Source organism: Rhinatrema bivittatum, chromosome 3 (assembly GCF_901001135.1).
Source record: "Rhinatrema bivittatum chromosome 3, aRhiBiv1.1, whole genome shotgun sequence".
Classification (NCBI taxonomy): Eukaryota; Metazoa; Chordata; class Amphibia; order Gymnophiona; family Rhinatrematidae; genus Rhinatrema; species Rhinatrema bivittatum.
This window is the reverse complement of record NC_042617.1, coordinates 299,032,636-299,055,956: the sequence shown is the minus strand read 5'-3', so window position 1 is coordinate 299,055,956 and position 23,321 is coordinate 299,032,636. Positions and strand designations below refer to the sequence as shown.

Sequence of the window (23,321 nt, the reverse complement as noted above, 5' to 3'; positions counted from 1 at the left end):
GGTTAGTGCAGTTAGTATAGCTGTGTTTAAAAAAGGATTGGATAAGTTCTTGGAGGAGAAGTCCATTACCTGCTATTAATTAAGTTGACTTAGAAAATAGCCACTGCTATTACTAGCAATGGTAATATGAAATAGACTTAGTTTTTGGGTACTTGCCAGGTTTTTATGGCCTGGATTGGCCACTGTTGGAAACAGGATGCTGGGCTTGATGGACCCTTGGTCTGACCCAGTATGGCATGTTCTTATGTTCTTATACTATTGTAGCATGTGTTGACGTTATAAAATCGGGGGATGGTGCGCGCCGAACCGCGCTGCCTTCCCCCATTCCCTACCCCCACCCCACCTTCCCTTCGCTTCTCCTACCTCCCCCACCCTTTTCCCCCTAGCTTTTCCTTTTTCTTTTTTTGTTGCAAAACTTACTTCAGCCCTGGGGCTGAAGTAAGTTGCTAGCGCGTGATCCCCGGCACAGCGGCAAATATGGCCGCTGTGCTGGGAGCCTGACCCCGCCCCACCCCTTTTTACAAGCCCCAGGACTTACATGCGTCCCGGGGCTTTACAAGCGTCGCCAGGCCATTTTAAAATAGGCACGGCGCACGTAACCCTTTTAAAATCTGGCCCTTAATGTTTAAAAGGGTGCATAAGGAGATGTGAATCGTGTGATCGATCGTCTTAACGATCGATTTCGGCTGGGAGGGGGAGGGAATCGGATCGTCGCAGTTTGGGTTTTTTAAATATCGTGTAAATCGAAAACCGGCACACTAAAACATCCCTAAAACCTACCCCGACCCTTTAAAATAAATCCCCCCACCCTCCCGAACCCCCCCAAAATGCCTTAAATTACCTGGGGTCCAGAGGAAGGGTCCCGGTGTGATCTTATACTCTCGGACCTCGGACCTCCGTGCGTTGTAGAAACAAAATGGCGCCGGCGCTACCTTTGACCTGTCATATGACATATGACATATGTCAAAAACGATTCACATCCCTAATAAGGAGATTCTACAGAGCAAAACAGCTGAAGCAAAACTGGTCCAGCATGGAGTCATCCAAGGCCATGGGTCCTCAAGAGACATTAGTTAAAACTTAAAAGGCAGGCCTTTGTGCTTTTTTCTTTGTTTTTTTTATTCAGGTTTTTACATAGTAATGTTTCTATTCAATTTTTGTCATTTTTTTCTATTTTATCTCCTCTGTTTCTCAGCTTCTCTTTCTTCATAATCCTATTTTCATTTTTTTTTTATAATTGTAATAATGTCACTATAGTGTCCCTTACGAGCGACTTCAGGGTCTCCACAGATACTAGCAGTTGAGGTCAGATAGAGTAGCAGTGTAGTGGTGTGTCTGATATTCCCCAAAGGGAGATACCTTTCTGCTATGAGTAGCTTAACAACGCTCATGAGCCCGTTGCCTCTGTGTTAGAGATCTTTCTATGTAAGAACATGCTCCTTCCTTTCTTTCTCTTCTGTCCTGAGAGGGTGCTGGTGGACCTAAGAGTAGGTTCCCAGTTTCTTAGGATCGGGAAGATATGTCTTGGGGGTTCAAGAAACCAGAGAAAAGGTCTAAAGGAAGAAGGGGCACAGTGACAGGGGTAAGGTCATATTGATGCCATTTTGAAAAATGGTGTTGGGCTTGGAGCTAGGGGAAACCCCAGGCTCCCACTGACTACCAATGGCTTCTTTAAGAGGTAAGGGTTATGGTCCGAATGCTCCCCCAGATCACCAGGGTCTTTTTTTTTTTTATTGGGGTGGGGTGGTAAGCACTAGACCCGAGGGATATTACAATATTTGGATGTAGGGGTGGGAAGGCATGAGGATGATGACGGAGATCGTAAGGCTAAGGGGGCATTTTTGAGCATTAAGGGGAGGGGGAGAGCCACTGTGCGATTTCCCTTATATTTTCTTTTGGGGGACAGAGCCACCTTAGAAGATGATGTGAGGGTGGGGATGTGGGTTGACATAGACCCCTAAAGTGTTTTTTTAATAATTGGGGAGTGACACATTTTTGGGCCTTGGGCCCTTTAATTGATGATGACGCTGATGGGCCGCCATCGCACTGATGGCTCCATACTGTGGTATGATTTTTTTGTCACTCATTTGTAACATGATAAAAAAAATGATGCCATGGTTCAGGCCCAATAATTTGTTGGGGAGGGTCTCTATCGCGGAGAGGTCCCACCTGTGATATTTGGCTCCTCCCATGATAAACTATCTCAGCTTAGTAATTCTTACTATTATTAACCAGATAAATGCTGATATTCTCCATTATCTGGCTAACCGTAGGATTCAGCTGCCAAACTGTAGTCCATTCCTCAAGATCCATCCTCATGTTTTCTACACTTTCCTTTTTGTCCATTCTATTTCAGATTTTGGAATCCTCTGCAAAAAGTCAAACCTTTCCCTATAGTCCTTCTTGTAAAATTGCATACTAAAATGTTGAAAAGAATCAGTCCAAAGACTGATCCCTGCGGCACACAACTAATAATGCCCCTCTCTTTGGAGTGAACTCCATTTACCACTGTTGCCTTCCACTCAAATCAGTTTCTAAACCAGCTGGCCACTTTAGAGCGCTCAGTTTATTTGTAAGTCACTTATTCAAAACAGTGTCAAAAGCCTTGCTGAAATGCAAGCATACTGCATTTAATGGTCTCCCCTCGTCCAACTCTCCGGTCAGCCATTCAAAGAAATTGATCAGATTCGTCTGACAAGACCTATCTCTGGTAAAACCACACTGCCTAGGATCTTGTAATCCAGAAACTGCTCTATCCTCTGTTTTACAGATTCATTTCATTTATTCACCACAGAGATCAGACTAATTGGCCTGTAGTTCCCAGCCTCCTCTTTACTTCTATTTTTGTGAAGAGGAACCACGTCTACCTGTCTTCAGTCCGTCTAAACTACTTCAGACTATATAGAGGCATTGAAAGGGTCGGCCAGCAGAGCTGTCAGAACGACTCTTAAGTTCCTTTGAAACCCTCTGTCTCCCATCCAGCCCCATCGCTTTATCTACTTTTAGTTTAGTAGCTCCTTATGAAAATCGTTTGAGATTGATCTCACTTGCGATCCTTATTTGTGTCCGTGTTCTGTGGTCCTTAGTGAGCGCTAAAGAGAAATATTTGTTAAGCAATTCTGCCTTTTTCCTTGTCAGCTTCTACATATTCTTCCCCTTCTCCAAGTCTCACAATGCCACTTTTACACTTCCTCCTATCACTAACATATCTAAAAAAAAATAAAAAAAATCGTGTCCCCATTTTACCATATTTGCTATTTCTTCTTTCATTTGCATCTTCACTCTCCTGACTACTTTCCTAGCTTTTCTAGATATTCTTAGCTGTCTTCCTCTTTCTGCTTTCTCTCATAGTTTGATTGCTAACCTTTCTTTACTTATCTTTTCAGCTGCATCTTTAGAAAACCATTGCAATCTTTCTTTTTTTTTCCACTTCCTAACAAAAAGGTTAAATGCTCTTAGAGTATGTCCCTTTTAGTTTTGTCTATTGCTTTTTCTACTTCCCTTAGAGTTTCCCATTCAGCTAACGACACCTTGTGGTACTCCCCCCTTTTTAACAAAGTTAGTGTTCCTGAATATACCTTCATCTCCTGTACTCTAATACTGAACCACTCTCTCCGGTGATCGCTGGATCCCAAAATATCATCCACTACAATATCAGAAACGCTGTCTCCATTGGTGAGCACCAGGTCCAAGCTTGCCCCCTCCCATGTGGGCTCTGTTACCAGCTGCTCTGCCTCTAGGTTTTGCATTATGAGACCTAAGACCTGATTCACTAAGCTCTTTACCCACAGACGCAGAATGGGAAATACATCTTAAGTGATTCAAGCCCAGAGTGAAGTAAAGTTCCCAATTTGCTTTCTCCTCACTTTTTATGATTTTGTATACCTCTATTATATCTCCCCTCAATTGTCTCTTTTCAAAACTGAGGAGTCCTAGATTTGTTTTTTAGGTATGTGCTATGGCTTGACTAATTTTATGCTAAGCCAGTGCTCCATAAGAACTCAACTGAACCTGGTTAGAAATATGAACAGAACCCTAACCAAATACTCATGTGATTTAACATTTATTTTTCCCATCATGGCTCTTATCCAGTGTAAACAGCTCTGGCCAAAGTAAAGCCACTTTGCAGAGTGTGCAGTGCAACATGCAATCGACAGCACTTGTTTTAACACAATACAGTAGGCACACCACAGGTTTTGATGCGATGTAACAACACAAATGTGCTTTTTACGATAGAGCGCGTTGTATTTTGGAAGTCGTAATTAAGAATGAAGCCTCGATGAAGGTTGTGCTATCTCAGTACAGTATATCCCATGCTCATTTTACACAACAGGTAGGCAGGCAGGCATGTGAGCTGGCAACCTTAATCCCACAGCCTGGCAGCTCTTTCCCCTGGCAGTGCCAGCTGCCTGGCTCAGTGCCAGTTTCCTGCTGAGGTATCTGGCCTAACACTCTTTCAGATACATGATCCCAGGATGGCAGAAGTGAAGGACTTAACATTATCAAGGGTGATTAATTATGGTTCTTTTTTCAGGTGAGCTGGGGGGGGGGGGGGGAGAGGATGCTGCTGGTTCAGTCTCCTTGAGGTAGCATTGATTAGCGTGGTTCTCGCAAACGGTGCAACACAGTGCTGGGTGAAGCAGCGCAAAGCCTTTCTGACATGACTGTATCCAGCCCCTAGGAAAGCTCTATTGGACTTTTTTTTTTTTTTTAATTCTGTTTTATTCAAGGCACAGAAGAATAATAAGCAAAGTCATTAAGAACTGCATGTAGAATAAATTTTCCTCCAATGTCCTCTTCCTCAAGAGATGTAAACCCCCCCCCCCCAGTTAACCACACCAAGCAAACAACATTCACGCTCACACTCAGTCTAGCAGATTCTTAACCTAAACAGTGTTTGTATTATTACAAGACTTGCACCTAATCCTAAAAGAGTCAGGCTATTTTTTTCCCCCACAAACAAAAATACCTATGCAACAAGGCTATCAGTTTAGGGTGAAGCAAGTCACTTTTCCGCCCGACTTCCACCTTCTCCGCCACCTGCTTCATCCAGACCCGTACATGGGGTAACACATCAGATTCCCAACGCCACAATACCCAGCTTTTCTCGCTAGCGTACTCTATTGGACTTTTTTTTTCAGCGCCACGTCTGGCTGTCTTCACTTGTGTTGTGTACGGGGAACATCAAAGCCAAAGGTGGACTTTCAATCTTTTTACTGGGGGAGGAGGAGAGGCCATTTTTACCCCACCGGATACACTGTAGCTATGCTGTTAGTGGTGTAGCAGGACTGTACATCTGCCATGGCAAATGCTGAGCAAGATTTTATCTGTATTATTTTTTTATGCCGCTTAATTTGACAAAAATCCTTCTAAGCGGATTACAGTGTAAAAACACATACCATCAAGGAAAGGACAAACAGATCACACTAATGTACAACATATATCATCAAAGCAAAGGCAAACAGATCAAACCCCACATGGAAACTATTAAAACGTACATACAAATATTATGAAAAGAATTAATATTGGCCTGCAGCAAGATGTTTTAGAGTGGGATGGGAGGCAATCTAGATGCCTTAAACGTTTTCCTGAAGATTTTATTATAGTAAAAACTGGAAGCTCCATATTCAGAAACAGTCTGGATAGCAAAGTTAGCTGGAAAAACTTATCCAGCTAACTTTGGGGGGTATATTTAATAGTGCAGCCAAACTACTGAATATAGTTGGCTATTTTAAAGTTGGCTAGCTAAGCAATAGGGTCATTCATCAAAGTGCGTTATGGCATTAACGCCATAAAGCATGCAACAGTAATGGTATCATATTGTGCGAATGCATATTTTGCATAGGGGCGGGATTAATGAAAATGAGGGGCATTTTCACACTGTGCTGGAAATAACTACACCTTTTTTTCCTGGTGTTAAGCTGTGTGCATTGCTCATAATGCAATCTGTGATAAAGATTAGAGATGTGCATCGGGTACCTGATCGTTTTCGCTTTCAGGTTCGTGTGGCCGCGGGAAAATCTCGTTTTCCCGAGGATCAGCATTTCTTTTTTTGTGAAAAATCGGTTTTCGGCTTAGTGCAGGCTAACAGGAGTTAGCCTGCACTAACTCCCGTTAGTGCGCACTAACAAAAACTAACAAAAAAGTATCAAAAAGTAACAAAAACTAACGGTTTTTGTTAGTGTGCGCTAACCCGAAAATCAATTTTCCCCCAAAATTCGGGGAAAATGGAATCGGTTTTCGATGTTGCCGATCCATGACAATTAAGGGAATTTTGTACGAAATTCCCTTACATCAAAAAATGAATGCACATCCCTAATAAAGATTGCATTTCAGGCTTGTGAGAGAGAGAGAGAGAGACCCTTTATAAGGCCTCCATAGTATTCAACTAGTTATATCACTATAGGAGGGCCAGCTAATAACTCAAGGTGAGGTTTTGGGGCCAGTTTTACAGGCAGAGTGAGATGTACGAACAGCACAGTACACCTCAGTGAAGATTTGACATCATTTGAAGTGAGAAAAGTCTCACAAAAATGAGATTTCTACAATGTTCTCTCGCCCTAGCTTGATAGTACCCTGGTATAGAGCCTATCAAGCTAGGGTGAGAGAACATTGTAAAAATCTCAACTTTGTGAGACTTTTCTCACTTCAAATGATTTCAAATCTTACCCTAAACCACCAGCAAAACCTCATCTTGAATTATTAGCTGGCCCTCCTATAGTGATATAAATAGTTGAATACTATGGAGGCCTTATAAAAACTCTCTCTCTCTCTCATCACAGGGTGTGAGATGTTTAATACACCCCACACTTGCATGATGCAGTAATTGTAAAATGATCATAGTTATGCCCTTTTTCTTATCACAGGCATTATCCATGAGAAATTATAGCATATTGATGAATCTAGGGGTATATGTCACTGGATAAGTGCCCAAATATTCATTTAGCTGGCTAATTTCTGAGTCAATAGATGTTATGGGGTAAACTAAGGACTAGCTCCTTTGTACCATTGTTGTGTCCGTCGGTGCCCGACGTCCTCTCTCCGCCCTCCTTGCCTCTCTGGTACCTCCCTCTCTGGTACCTCCCTCTCTGTCCGCGGGAAGACTGGCTACCGCGGCGTTCTCCTGCCACTTGTCCTCGGGCATTCCCGGACTGTCTTGACGCTGCAACCGCCATGTTTCTTGGAGGTCTAGGGGCGCGCACGTGGCGCAAACCTTGGGGGCTTCCCCCGAAGATGACATCACCCGCGACAGATATTTATGGTCTTGGAATTTGCTAACACATCGAGTTAGCAAGGGTTTCGCTACCTAAGCCACTCTGCCTCCTCGGACTTACCAGAGGTACCTGCTCCTCGGGGGCCTCACTCTCTCTTTGTTTTTTCAGGTGACAGCCTGGAACCGGTACTCGCTCCTCAAGGGCCCTCTTCCCAGACTTACTTCGTATACTCTTCTGCCTGGAAGTCTTTACTACCAACTATCTCAGCTACATCAGTGAGTTACCATCGTTCTCTCTGAGCTTTCCCTGGAACCAGGTACTCGCTCCTCGAGGCCCTATACTTTCCAGCTCCTGGGCTTCATTGGGACATTGTGTGAGTGTTACCATCTGCATACCCTGCCTACTCACTATATCTCGTCTCTCTTCAGCTCAGCTCCAGGGATCGTTGTTCCAGTATCTGAGGGACTACAGCCCAGCCGGGCTTACCAGCTCACTACTGCCATTTCTCGTGGTTCAGTATACTGTCTAATAAAAGAACTAGTGTGCGTTTGTCTCCTAACTCTGAGCCTGACCGGTGGTCCCTCTCGGGGTCATTCCCCGGGGGCGTGGTCATCTGCCACTGGTCCAAGGATCCGCCCTCAACTATCTGATTGCTCCTCCCATCAGGCATCAGATCAATAACAGATTGCTAACTCCAAGCAGACTGTTAACTCCGAACAATAACAACCATAGACTTATCTGGTCACCTTGAGCTAGCAAGGGACACTGATCTGTGATGTAATGAATTTTCCAGTGTCTGTCTATGCTAAATATTAGCTGTGGACAAGATTATCATAGATCATGATCATCAATCCTGGCACATTACAATTATTTCATGTGCAAAATATGTCTGTACTGTTATAAAATAGGTATAGATAGTATGCAACTTCCTGCATTAAAAAAGTGTGTGTCTACTTTCAAGACAGAAATAAGCAGTATTTGATAGACCGTGCATCCCCCGCCACAGTTTATAAAATCCTGTACAAGTGTAACTTTGTGTGCAGCATATGCTTATAGTGTACGTGTTGATTTGTGTACACTGTTAAAAGTTACCTTTCCAAAGTATTGCCTATGACAGCACACTTTCACCTTCTTAACTTTCATTTTAGATAAGAAAAACCTTTTCCCTCGCTTCTCATATTATACCAGTGAACACCTCTCCTGAAGGGTCATCACCGTTTACTGCCCTATCCATGATTCAAAGGAAACTGCTGGTCCCGGCACTGATGCTACCTCTAATACCTGGGTTTGCCTATTGGCAGACTGTAGGGGGATCATGAAAATACGAACTAAATAAATCAGTAAGAAAAACGATAAAGTCCTCAATCACTGATGGACTTTGCCAATTTTCCCACACTTTACTGAGACTGTATTATTGCGATTGTTACCCTGTAATCCCCACCTCAGATGGACTGGAGTTAGGGTTTTTACTACATATTTGCATACTTGGAGCGCTTGTCAGACAATCAAATTGTTGGAATTTACGACCTTCTGAGTGCATCAGCTGGTAAGGGTGTACCAAGCTTGCCGGGTTATGTAATACTCGGGTCCTGGTTTATCAGAGCATCTTTTGCATACACGGGCGCTCGATGCAATAGGCAAATGAGCCGCCGTACTAAAAAGGACATGCTAGGGATAAATTGCGCGTCCCTAGTGCTAGGGATAAATGAGCGTCCGTTTCCTAACCCGCTCACAGCCACGAGTTAAGAAAACAGATGCTCAAGTAATGGGCGTCCGCTTTCCTAACCTGACCGCCGGCAAGATTTTTTTTTTTTTCTTCCATGCTGCTTCCTGTGGAACCACACAAAAGCAGTATTTTGGCTTTTTTGTGACTTTATGGGGTGTTTTTCAGATGGCTCGGTGTGTGTAAAGACTTAACACCAGCCCTGGGGCTGGCGTTACGTTTTCCATGTTAAAATATGCGCATCAGGTGCATGGTGATTTTTTTAAATCGGGGAGTAATAACTAATAGCCTCATCTATATGCATTTACATGTGACGAGTGCCGTTAGCTATGCGCTGGTTTGGACACGAGTTTTGGATGTGCTAATCTCGTTATTGCATCGGGTGTTAGCCTAGCGCGTCTAAAACTCCCGTTCAAGCGCTCGTTGACCTGCGCACTAGGCTCAGCGCACGATATTGCATCGGCCTGACTGAGTGGAAGAAAATCCTTGCTACATCTAACCTTCAACATTTCTAATAAGAGAGCAGTATAACAGGATTATTGCTCCACCTAATACTAAGCATCTATCTGTGGGCAGTGATTCAGCTGGCATATTGTACAGTGTGATACTTAGTATCTCTCAACAAGCAGTATAACCTGTATATCACACTTTATATTCTCAATTCATGCTCTCTCTTCTCTCTAAATATATACAATGGGGGTCATTTTCAAAAGCGTGTACACGTTTAAAACTGAGGTTTACACGTGTAAATGCACTTTACCTGTGTAAGTGAGCTTTTGAAATTGCTACAATATATGCCATTGAATGTTCCATAGGATTTGCCCCCTTAAGTGCACTTTAACGGGCTAATTTTAAAACGAGAATACGTGCACCCATACAAGCATGCATCAGCATGCTAAGCGGAGATGCGCTTGAATTTTAAATCATGCATGCACTTGCTCAAATATGATTTATAATACGCCTATCACGCATAACTATGCTTCTAATTTTAAGAGGCTACTTGAGCAAACCTACTTCTCATATCTTCCCTAAGACTTTGCCAGCTTTCACGTGCGTAGGTGAGTGGATTTTAAAACATGCTGACACGAGGGACATTCCCAGTTTTTCCAAGTAGTCCACCAGTTTGCCCAGTCAACCTTGAGGTCACCCAGACCCCTCTGGTTCTTCATCCTGCATGTCACCCAGTTGACCTGGACCTGTCACCCTGTCTTGTAAGCCCAAAAATGCAAGATCTGCAGACTTGCTCATCAGGAGCAGCAGTAAACTTATGGGGCTAAGAAGCCACTGCACGCTGCGGCCTCTGGTTTTAAAATACGGAATTTCATGTGTAACAGTTGGCCCCACCCAGGACACCCATGCTCCGCCCCTTTTCTGCCCACTTGTTTTTTGTTCATGCATGCATATATATGCACATAAATCGCAGTTCTTAAAATTTGTGTTGCACTTATGTGGGCATCTTAGCACAAGCAATGCTTTTAAAATCGACCCCTAAGCATGTAAGTGGCTTTTGAAAATTACTATGATAATGTTACATTTACGCATGTAACTCCTTTGAAAATCACCTGATAATGTTCTTTCGATAAGATATAAAAAGAAAACCTCCTAATTTAGGGCTTTGTGGCACATCCCACCTGTTGCAGCTCTCTCACTGGTTTTCCTAGGGTCAGAGTGCAGGCAGGTGCTTGGGAGTTGGAAGGAAGTCCGAAAACATCAGAGCAATTAGCTTTGAATATTAAAAAGGTATTTTGTCCTTCCAGTGGTGTATAAATTTGTATCTTATTTATACACCTGCAGGGGGAACCTTCATCTGCACATAGGAGTGTCCAACTCTGGTCTTTGAGGGCTACACACCAGCACTTTGAGGGCTTTCAGGATACCTCTAATGAATATACATGAGATAAATCTGCATGCACACTGCCTCACTTGTATGCATATCTATCTCATGCATATTCAATAGAGATATCCTGAAAACCAGACTGGTTTGCTGGCCCTTGAGGAACCGAGTTGGACACCCTGATCTACCAAGTCAGCATTTAATTGGGTTAGAAATTCTCCTTTAACATGTACAGGTGCATCTGAGCTGGCAGCAGTGTGCCAGACTTAAGGAAAAAAAAATTTGTATGGAAGTTTCCTGACCCCAGAGGTAACCGAAGATTTCCATACCGAAACTGCGCACATCGCCGGAGAGGAGAGCAGAGAGGGTGGCTGCTCGCGGGTGGAGTCTTTTCAGCTTCTCGTCCACGCTATGCTACATGAAAATAAAGCTGATGGGTGATTGCTGATCTTATCTTTGAGCTGAGCTCCGGTTAGATTCAGTTCACCGTGTGCTTGCTGTAAGACACGGGTGCTTCTCATTACAGTGAGGTCAATTATTTACTAAGTAAATGGATATGTTTTGTCAATTTCACTTCGGACTTGCTCTGCAGCTACTGCTTTAACAAGAATATACACAAAATATTTCCAGTGCCGGTGGGGATGTTACTGTGGGTTCAGTATGGACTTCCCCCATGATCCCCTTAATAGGACAGATATCCTGGTCTGGACAGTGTGGGGTTAGGGAATATGAATCCTGCACACAGCCAACATCAGTTATTAATCCGCACCAATTCTAGGAAAGTAAGTGAATAGCCATCTTCCTGGTAGTTTTAGAAAATTCTCTCTGTGCTTGAATAGCAAGGGTAGGTGAGGAGATTCAGACCAAGCTTCCCCCTTGCAAGTGCTGTGGTGCTCACAGCCTCAATGTCCCAAAATTGGCTCTTCCCTTGTCCCTTCCTGCATCAGGGGCAACAAAACATTAGTTACTCCTGGGGGAATTCTGCACCAAAAAAATCAAAATTCTGCCCCATTCTGCAGACATGATTTGTCAATATACTCACTGTCCAAATAATAAATGTAAAATGCCATAAAGAAAAATTATTCATCTGATACAGAATTAAAAAGAACATCATAAGATCCAGCCTCTCCCTCTCTTTCTCCCCCTCTCTGGATCAAACCTCCTCCTTCCATCCCAGTTCTCTCTCTCACACCTTTTCTGGTTTAACTCCCAGACACCTTTTTCCCCCTTCCAGGTTCAGCAACCCCTGTCAGCTTTCTTTCCCCCACCTCCCTCCCCTGGGCTCCAGAAAAGTTAAAAAATAAAAAAAAACCCCAAAACAAAACCCACACCAACCTCCAAGCAGATCACCAGCCTACCAACTACTGGCACCCCCTGGGAGCAGGGAACCGCGGCTAGCGGCTATGAGTCAAGTCAGGCATGGAGGGAAGAGGAAGGGGAAGGTCGGAGGAGCGCTGGAAGCCTGCCAAGAGCCTGCTAGAGACCAAAGAGGCACTTAGACCTGCCTTATCAAGGAGCGGCAGCCAGCAGAGTTAAAAACACCCCAAACCGATCCAAAGCACTGCAGCTGCACGTTGGAAGACGTCGCCTTTCTCTTACGCCCCCGCGGGCCGATGCCGTCGCTTCCTGCCTCCTCCACCCCTTGCCGAATTCCGCGCGGTAAGGACACAAAAGCTGCGGGAGTGGGGAATTCTGCGCAAATTCTGCCTTGCGCAGAATTCCCCCCCCCCCCCTCCCAGGAGTAATTCGTGCTGCCTCTGAAATGAAAGGGCCATTGTAAAGATTATTCTGCCCCCAACAGCTACACCAAGAAAATATTTCCACTCTAGGTCAAATAGTGGTCGCTTCTACACTCCTTCACTGCACTTCTGAAATACAAATAAAATGAGCCCTAGAATCGAATTTTTCCCTTCCAAATAACCAAAATCCTATGAATAGTGGGAATACTTACAGAAAAGAGCACATGTGTTAGGACCTATGAGTACATTACACCCTAATGTTACTGTGGATATAATTACCCTCTCTCTCCCACTACCAGCCTCCATGGCGGGGATCTCTAGCTGCAGCAGTCACATGAAACTGGATCCTTAATCTGCTGATGCACCCATCAGAAAAGAAATGTTCCAAAAACTTGCCGTGGGTTCAACTTCTTTCTCAGTAGGCAGGAAAATGTCTTCCAACAACTACGGGATCTGTTTGCAAAGATGTCTTTTCTTTTCTTTGCCCTTCAGTTGAATAATAGCACAACTGCAGGAAAAGCCACCACCGTGGAGCTGTTTCTCACCTTCCAGTTGATCCTCTGCATTTTCGCTTCAACCGATGATCGTAGGATTGATAACGTGGGGTCCCCGTCTTTGTCCATCGGTCTGTCTGTTGCTCTGGGACACCTGCTGGGGGTGAGTAGGAAAACCAAAATGGTGCATAATTGATAGCGATTGCACTTTGCAAAGTTCCAGAGATTTTCATCTGCATCTTTAAAACAACAGGCTGGTAATGAAATGTGAAATCAGGGCGCCAGTCTCTTGCAGCTAAAGTGAGCCTGGGAAAGGACCTGGCGGTTTGAGAGCTCACTGCCATTAGCCGCTGTCCCGGGGAAGTGCACACCGGCAGTCGGTGAAGGAGCAGTAAGATAACTAACAAAAAAAAAATCTAACATCTATGAAGGGGTCAGGGGTCAGGGAGGAGAGGGGAAAAGGTAGAAAGGTTAGGTAGGGGGATAGGAAAGTTCTCTCCCAGTCCGCTCCTTAATTGGAGCAGACTGGGAGGGAACTGGGGAAGCCCTACTCGAGTCACTGCAAGTTGCTTTTTAAAATCCCCACCCCCACCCGCAAGTCGCGGACCACCCACACATGTGCACATGGATGTTAAAAGGATCTCGTGTTTTATAACATGCGCACGGCAACACGCGTATTTTATAAAACCGGCATGTCCATGTGCATGTGCCAGGAACCGCGCGCACAATCGATCCTTAAGAGGATAACTTTAAAATACCTGCGTGCGCACCCATACATACAAGTGTGGGTTATAAAATCTGTGTAAGTTTACCCTGCAACATTCATGCGCACGAATCGATATTCAGATTAGATGGATAAGTTCTGACTTCTCCGGCTAAGTGGCGGTTTTGTCGAATAAGTCTTAAAAAGCACTTAAAAGTCTAAGTCTTATCCAGCTATCTTACTTAGCTGGATACGTAGCACTTTTAAGGCTTATCTGGTTAAGTGGCAAGCAGTTGGTTGCTGAACTGCAGTACATGTATATTTTTACTTTCAATTTAAAAAATATACACATGGAGATTTTACATGCGTATTTTTAATAGCACATGCCCCCTGTATGTCACTTTTTACACATGCATGTCCATAAATTTTGCAACATGCATGTGTGAAGGAAATTACCAGTTTTACCAATTAGTCCACCAATTAGACCAGTTTTCCCAGTCCATGTGCATCTCAAGACCTTCCTTGTTCTTCAGCCTGAATTTCCTTCCGGTTCTCCCAGATCCCCCACCCACTCAGTACTTCACAGTAAAGCCATTTAATATCACATGTGTCAGATAATGAACAAGTGCAAATGTACGAGAGTAAGCTGCCAAATCTACACATTGAAGTCTCTTATAACACAGCAGTTTATGCATATAAATCCTGGGAACACCCATAGACTTTAAGGAGTCCACATTTTTTAAGAAAGCCTTAAAGACCTCTCTGTTTAAGAAAGCATATGATTGATAAAACAGTAATCATAGCCTCCACCCCTCAGGGAGTATGTTTTCTTTTGTTTTAATTGTTCTATTTTAAGTTTGCTATTGATGTTTTATTATTGTTTTATGATTATTCTTGTTCGATGTGATTGACTGTAGGTGTACTGTTGTACCCCACCCTGAACATAGGAAGGGCGGGTAATAAATGTTTTAAAATAAATGAATAAAATGGAAATAGACCACCCCTTTTTTACACGCGCATATCTACATGCAAATCCTATTTAGGCATGTAGATTTGAGCTTTATAAAATAGCATATCCACAGGTACATGCTATTTACATGCATGTATGCTAATCTTTCTATGTTCAACCTTTTGAAAATTCACCTTCTAGGCTTTTCTTCCTATTTGTGTCTATAGGTAGAAAGCAAATGGAAAATTGCAACAGTGCTCTGCACTGCATCTTTGGGCAGATGTAATACAGTGTGCTCAGCTGAGTGCACTGCTTAACCTGTGGTGTGACGCACATTGTGGAAGCGCGTCCACAGCCCCTTATGCAATAAGGGACTTAGTGCATCCAAAATATGTGTCCAACCGAGCATGTAGCTAATAGCGCTCATCTCATGTAAAATTCATGTTGTTGAGGCTATTAGCTATTTCCGATGCCAAAAAAAAAAAAAAAGTGCGTCCGACGCACACATTCTTACCCTCAGAAATTTACAGAAAAGCAGAAAAAGTGTGCCAACGGTCAGATTAGGAAACGGGACGCTCAATTAATGAGCGTCCCTTTTCCTAACCTGTGGCTGGGCACCTCTGCTGGGCACCCACTGCCGAGGAGGCGCTAGGGGTGCACAATTTTCCCTAGCACCTCCTTTTTACCGTGGCATTCCATTTGCATATTGCACCGGGTGTCCCGGAGAGGTCGATCGGCGTGCGTTAGAAAAATGGGCGCTCAATCATGAGTGCCCGTTTTCCACGCACTGATATTGCATCGGACTGAATATGATTGACAACCACAGGCAAGTGGAGAGGAGATGAATCTTTAGAGACGGAAAGAGCCAGCAAGGTGGCAAATAGCGGTAGGTCATTCAGAAGTTGTAGCAGTAAAGATCCTTCATCATCCATGGATCAGTGCATGTTGGGGGCAGAGAAAACACAAAAGTTAGAAGAGTGGAGGGACAGGGGAGGATAATGTACAGAAATAATATATTGTCTGAATTAACTAAAGTCTTCTCATTCTTTTCTTCTAGATCCCCTTCACTGGTTGCTCTATGAACCCTGCCCGATCCTTTGCCCCGGCAGTGATAACAGGGAACCTAGATGTCCAATGGGTAGGAATTTAACATCTGGCCTCAGTTTACTGCTAGAAGAAGATCTGTGATGAGTAATAACACACTAAAATAAACTGCAGTGACGCTGTGTCATTAGGGTTACCAACTAGTTCCAGGGCCCTCTGGATGAGCTGAGCTTGTCCTGGTTTTACCCCCTTCAGTTTTTTCAAAGAAAAGCTAGGCCATAGGTAGAGATGTACAGACTTCCGAAAAGAGGCATGTGAGCAGTTTCACAAACCTGGGAAAAATTCAGAAGGGTCATAAATTTACATCAAGAAATCTCTAATAAAGGAAAAACCTGGCTGGCTAAGGAAGGTAATTTTAAGATAAACCATTTTATGTAGAAAAAGAGATATTTACTCCGGAAAATGGCATTAAAAATGGTTCTTTCTGAGCAGTGTTTCTTAAAGTGATTCTGGATTACCCCCCAGCCAGTGCTGTTTTCACGGTGTCCGCAGGGAATAGATTTGCATGCACTCCATTGCATACAGACCTATTTCATGGTGGTTATCCTGAAAACCAGACTGACTTGGGGAGCAATTCAGGAACAGCATGAGAAACACTGATGTAGAGGAAAATAACCCCTCCCCCCAACACACACAGAAACACACACACACACACACACACACACACACTCACTCACTCTCTCTCTCTCTCTTCCAAGGGATGTGATGGGTAGCAGCTGTGGAAAAAATGCACTACATTGCCCTAGAGAGATGTACAGAGGATTGCAGTAGGGAAAGGGCGTGTGCCTAGTTTTCACCAAATTGGGGAGGCATAATTTTTTTTTGTGGTAGGGCAGTGTTTAACCACATACCTTCAAAGTTTTCTCTCCTTCTCCACAGGTGTTCTGGGTGGGACCTCTGGGCGGTGCTGTCCTAGCGTCTCTGATCTATAACTACATTTTGATCCCCAACACAAAGACTATTTCCGAAAGACTTGCCATCCTGAGGGGAACATTTGAATCAGAGGAAGAGTGGGATGAAAGAGACACTCACAGGAGGCAATCCATGGAGCTCCATTCCCCCCAAACTCTGCCCAGAATGACAGAAAAAGCCTGAAGACCCATCCCAGCCCTCAAAGCAAACTCTTTTATTTATATGATAAGAGATGGAATTATGTGTAGTATGTAGGCCTTTAGATTGTGTGCATATAAGTGAAGAAAATACACTTTCCCCAAGGAATCCAGCAACCTTGATATTATTGGTGGCTGTGCCCATTAAATTCAGCCCTGCACTACACTTTTCCCATTTCTGCTTACTGGACTTACAATTTATACAGCCAGCACTTTTTTTTTTTTTACACCCAGAAGTTTCCTCTGCTGGTCTTTTGGGCTTCCAGCTCAATTGAAACCAGGACTCAGCTCTGGGACCACAAATCTTCTTTCACTACCACCCAAAGATTTTTACCCCGTTTTGTACTTCCTCGCATCTTTTAGTCCAGTCAGTGAAGCGACAGTCCACAGCCGGGGGGTCCATCCACCAGGGCACCTTCTGGAATCCTGCAGTCATAGGCCCTAAGTCCAGCCACCCGGTGTCACCATTGCGCAATGAGTGGGATCCCTCCCTCCAGGGCCTGTGAGCACTGCTTCTGCATCATCCTCCACTATGGTGAACTTGGGCAGCAGAAGGACCTAAACTGAGGATCAAGCCTGGGTCCCCTCTCATAGTGGTTAGCAGCACGGCCACTGAATTACCAGGCTGGCCCAATTCACAGTTTTTAAGTGGAAAAATGAATAATGGTGTTTTGCTTAGGATTGACCGTGTTCCACTGAATATTTAACACTAAAACAGCTTTTTCACTGTGCCGTTAAATTTATGGCACAGATGGCTTATGAGTTGCATCATTCTGCAAATAACAATACCCAATCTATTGCCATCTCCATGTAATGCAATGGTCTTTCCCATAGGCCTCTGCAGACTATCCTGCAGGAATTGTCAGTTTTATGCTCAGCGGTCCATGGGCTACAGCCATGGACCGCCGCTCTCAACTCAGGCCCAGCTTGACTTGATGACTTAAAACATGGCAGCCCGCCACCAGCACACACGGCAAGGATGCCACCAACAGGCCCTTGCACGGCGCCTTCTCCTTAGGCACATGCGCAAGTCACTCCCTGGCATCTAAAGGGACCATGGCGGGAATCTCCCATGGCCATTTTTGATGATGTCAGCAGCAGAGCTCTATATAAGAGCTACGTTCCAGTTGCAACATGTCTCAGCAACAGGTTCCATCTACCCAGCACAGAGCGTGGTGCTATTGTTGTCTTCAGCACAGCCTGTCTTTACTTCATGTCTCCAGTCCCTGTGTTGTCTTCAGTGTCCTTGCCTTTTGTGCTCCTCCACACTTGACCCATCCTTCCTCTCCATCCCTTCTTCCCTTTGGATGGATACTTGGATTGACCTTGGCCTGACCCTGGATTACCCTTGAACGCTGCCTGCCACCGACCACTGCCTGACTTTGGACCACGGTTGACCGCTGCCTGCCACTGAACACTGCCTTACCTTGTACCATGCTTGACTGCTGCCTGCCACTGACCACAGCCTGATCTCAAACACGCCTGAACTCCATCTTAAGCAGAGACCCCACCCAAGACCTGTCGGCTCCGGCACCCAAAGACTCAACCGAAGGAGATCGAGGGCTGGTATAGGCGAAGCTCCAGCTGAATTTCTGCTTTGTCTGGGTCTTCCAGCTGATGGTGGGAGACCCAGGCTGACAGTGCCAACTCTGCCTCAGCCTAAGGATCCACAAATGTAACAGGTTGCTGAGGCCATGGACCTGGCAGGCTTATCCACCCTATAGGCCATTCCAGGCCTCACCCATAGGCTGCATGAACAGCAGAAAAACCCTGGAACTCTTGGCAACTTTCATGGACCGACTAATTGCTCATGTGAATTCCCTGACCAATGCTGCGGTGCTGCCACCCCCAGCACCAGCACCACCAGCTCTTAAAATCACTCTTCAACTGATCCCACAGTTACCAGCCCCTCCCCGGTATGCCAGGGACCCCAAGCATTGTCGGGGATTCTTAAATCAGTGTCACATTCACGTTCAGTTGCAGGCACCACTCTTCCCAAATGACCAGGCAAAAACTATTTATATCTTGTTGCTCTTGGATGATTCTGCCCTGGCTTGAACATCTTCACTCTGAGAGAGGAGAGATCCACTTCTGTTTAACTTGCAACAATTCATGGAGCAATTCATGCTGGTCTTTGAGGAACTAGGCCATGCAGCAACAATGGCTTCTGACTTACTCCACTTATGTCAAGGTTCTAAAACATTGGCAGAGTACGCCATAAAGTTTCAGACCTTAGCAACCAAATTCAACTGGTGAGAAGACTCTCTGACTGCTATTTTTCTTGAAGGTACTCATCCAGAATCAAGGACAAACTCACCACCCGAGATCTTCCTGCCTCATTGGAGGAACTCATAGCCCTAACTGGGAAAATAGACTGCCGGCAACAATAATACACTTGTAAGAGCTGTCCCACCAAGAGGAGCATGACTTTAGCACCCAGGTTCCAGAATCCACCCTTGTCCCCAACCCGTGCCTCTTCCTACTTTGTCTACTTCCAATGACCCATGCAGCTGGGATGGTCTTTCTTATCTCAAGAGGAAAGACTTCACCATGGTCAACGGGGCCTTTGCCTGTATTGTGCTGGATGGGGGCACTTGTTAGCTTAATGCCCATTCAGGTCAGGAAACTTTCATGCCTAGGGTCCTGTGAGGTGATGACCCTATGCCTCACCGTTCCTGCTTCCCAAATACTGGTCCTTGCGACTCTGGAGCTAGATTCAGTACACTTCACTGCCTACATTTTTGTGTATTCGAGCTCCATGGGGAATTTCATTCTTCAAGAATTTATTGAGCAACTTTTGATACCAACAGTCAATATGAACTCTCCAATTGTCATTTTGTTCATTTACGGAGATGCCCTTCCTGGTTGAATCACTCTGGTAACAGCACCCGTGGCATTATGCACTCTAAATGTAATCTCCAAGGCCATTCATCCTGTTATTTTGGGTCTACCTTAAATCCAGAGGCATCAACCACAATTTGACTGGGCTACCCTGCAACTGGCCTGGAAGGGCCGCAACTGTCCGGGCTTTTGTTTGGAATACATTGAACTTCCTCGTGACATGACAGTGTTCATGGTGTGTCCTGGGCTTCCTCCGTAGTATGTGAATTTCTAAGACATCTTTTCAAAGAAGAAAGCCAAAACCCTGTCATCACACTGCCCTTATGACTGCAGCATTGAACTCCTACCTGGAAGCCAACCTCCACTCTGTCGGATTTACCCACTGTCTCTTCCTGAGACTCAGGCTGTGTTTAACTATATCTGGGAAAATTTGGAATGCGGATTTCTTCTTCGTTGGGTTCTTCTTCATTGTAAATAAAGACGGTTCCTTCGGGCTGTGCATTGACCATCATGGCCTGAATGTCATCACCAAGAAGGACCAGTACCCACTATTGCTAATAACAAAACTGTCTGATAACCTACAGTGGGCTAAGATATTCACCAAAATGGATCTCAGGGGAGCATATAACCTCATATGCATTAAGACTGGAGGCAAGTGGAAAACAGCATTTAACACCCGTGATGGACATTACGAATACTTAGTCATGCCATTCACCATTTTCCAAAAAATGGTCAATGAGATCTTTTATGATCTCATTTACTCTTCTGTGGTCGTACATTTAGATGACCTCTTAATCTTTTCACAAACACTGAACTCCCACCACCAAAATATTTGCATTGTTCGCCAATGACTTCAAGAGAACAACCTATATGCCACATTGGAAAAATGTATTTTGAAGCAAGAAGAACTCCCCCTCTTGGGATTCATAGTGTCTCACGATGGATTCCGTATAGACCCTACCAAAGTAAAGGCCATCAGGGTCTGATCTTGTCCCAAAGGGCTTCGAGCTCTTCAAAGATTCTTGGGATTTGCAAATTATTATCGTCAATTTATCCCAAATTAATCCTCCATGGATGCACCAGTCATTGCTCTTATCCGCAAGGGTGCCAACACAAAAGACTGGCCATCAGATGCTCTAGAGGCCTTTCAAAAGTTAAAGAATGTCTTCACCAGTGAACCATGTCTATGTCACCTACATTACCCTTTGTTCTAAAGATCGACTCCTTGTCACAGGGCATAGGGGCTGTCCTGAGCCAGCACTCGCCAGAGGGAGTACTTCGGCTGTGTTACTTCTTTTCTAAAAAGTACTCACCAGCAGAAATTAACTATAGTATTGAAGATGGAGAGCTTCTAGCTGTCAAACTAACCCTTAAGGAATGGTGTCACCTACTTGAGAGAGCTCAAGTAGGTGGCCCGAATTACAATATATGCAGACCTCAAAAACCTTGAACACTTGCACCAATCTCAGCAGCTCAATGCACGACAAACCCATTGGTCCTTGTTTTCTGCCCGCTTCAATTTTGAGTTGCAGTACTGTATAAACCTCAAGAATCTGTAAGCAGATGCCCTCTCTCACTCTTTCCGGACAGAGGATATTCGTGAACCTCCCAGACATATCATAGAATACTGTTGACCACTACCATGACCATCCCTCCAGGGAAGACGGTCATACCTTCCAGACTCCATGAAAATGGGTTAAAGTCGGCCCAATACTCTCATGTCACAGGTCACCCTGGACTGGCACAAACCACTGAACTGCTTCAATGACACTATTGATGCCCAAGATGAAGCAAGACGTCAAGGCCATTGTTGATTTGTGCCCTACCTGCACACAGACAAAATGCTACATGGCTGACCCTGGGGGCTGTTACAGCACCTGTCCATGGATTTTATTGTGGCCCTCCCACTCTTCAATGGTGCCATTGTGAAATGGGTGATAGTAGACCAATTCTCAAAGAAGTCAAACTTTATAACCCTGCCAGGCCTTTCATACACACTGGAACTTGCATGTCTCTTTACTCTCCGTGTCTTTCACCTGCATGGCTTGCTGTTTGACAGAGGAGTCCAGTTCACTGTGCGCTATTGGTGCTCTCCCTGTAGAAAATTTGGCATTATGCTTCATTACACCACTGACTATCACCTGCAAGGGAACGGACAAGTGGAGCTTAGCAATCACACCCTCAAAACCTTCCTCTGCTCATACGTTAATGAGCATCAGAATAACTGGTCCACCTTCTTGCCATGGGCTGAATTTTCTCACAATTTACATATCAACGCAGCCACTGGATCTTCTCCATTTCACCTAATTTATGGGAAGCAACCCTTTCCACCACTACCACTGCCTGTGACAGTGCCTTTGCCAGCAGCTCAAATCTCAGCCCAGGAATTGCATGAACTATGGGAACGGAATAATCACCTGATAGGGAAAGCCGTTGATTGAGCAAAAAAGTCCACAGATGCCCATAGGAGACCAGCCTCATAGGAGAAGATCTGGTTAAGAACATGGCATTTACGCCTGAGACTTCCTTCCATGTGCCTGGCCCCATGCTATGTTGGAGCATTTCCTATTCTCCAGCAACAGGAACCAGTCACCTATCAAATAAGATTACCACCAACATTAAAGATCCACAGTGTCTTCCATGTATCGCTCCTCAAACCAGTGACACTTTCTTGGCCCTCTAGGGCCGTACCCGAACCTCAGGACATATTGATCGATGCAGAAGAAGTGTTAAACTCTTGTCAGAGGGGCAACAAGATTGAATACCTCCTCTCATGGAAGAACTATGGCATTTCTACACTTCTACCAAGACCCATCAGAGCGGCACACAAAGGAACCCTTCAAGTTCCCCCAACCAAATCCGCTCGACTAACCTCTACGAAAGAACGGGCATTCTCCACAGCTGGCCCCATTATCTGGAACAACCTGCCGACTGATCTAAGAATAGAACCATGCCTGACTACCTTCCGAAAAAAACTCAAGACTTGGCTTTTCACCCAAGCCTTCCCTTAAGCCTAACATAGCTACAATTCTTCCATTTAGCCCAATAGACTAAATGCCCGACCCAACGATTGTATATCCATTCGTGTTCATTCTCCAGTTTTTTCTGTCCTTTACTTCCTGGCTACCCTAGCCCCCAAGTTCATTCTCCCTGTTTTTTGTAACTGCGCCTCGGCCTTCTTGTTATATGGTTTTGTTAAGTTAAGTTATCCCCTAAATTTTGATGTAAACCGGCCTGATATGAAGCTTGTCATGAAGTTCGGTATAGAAAAATGTTAAATAAATAAATAAATAAATAAATAAATAAACAAACTATGGACCAGAAGAAAATTCATGGGAACCAGCTTCCAATATCTTGGACAAGAACTTTCTGAGAGAGTTTCACCAACGATATCCCAGGAAACCCAAAGCCTCAGGGATGGGACTTTAGAGGGGGAGGGTACTGTTTGCTTGGTGGTGTATGAGCTACCCCATGGACTGCTGCTCTCACCTCAGGGCCAGCCCGATGTGGCAAATACAAATGTGGTAACATGCCACCAGCATATGCAGCAGGACACCGCCAGCACACATGGCAGGGATGCCACTGACAGGCCCTTGTGCGGCACCTCCTCC

At 44.7% G+C, this 23,321-nt stretch overlaps 1 protein-coding gene across 1 annotated transcript in view; it reads left to right on the top strand.

Annotated features, from left to right (window-relative positions):
• LOC115087620 (aquaporin-2-like) overlaps positions 1-22,919 on the top strand; it is a 37,132-nt gene extending 14,213 nt beyond the window's left edge. The window contains exons 2-4 of the mRNA XM_029595027.1: positions 13,003-13,167; positions 15,714-15,794; positions 16,640-22,919. Coding sequence (XP_029450887.1) covers positions 13,003-13,167; positions 15,714-15,794; positions 16,640-16,855 — 462 coding nt within the window. The 3' untranslated portion in view covers positions 16,856-22,919. The remainder of the gene's footprint in view (positions 1-13,002; positions 13,168-15,713; positions 15,795-16,639) is intronic.
• The last annotated feature ends 402 nt before the right edge of the window (positions 22,920-23,321 follow it).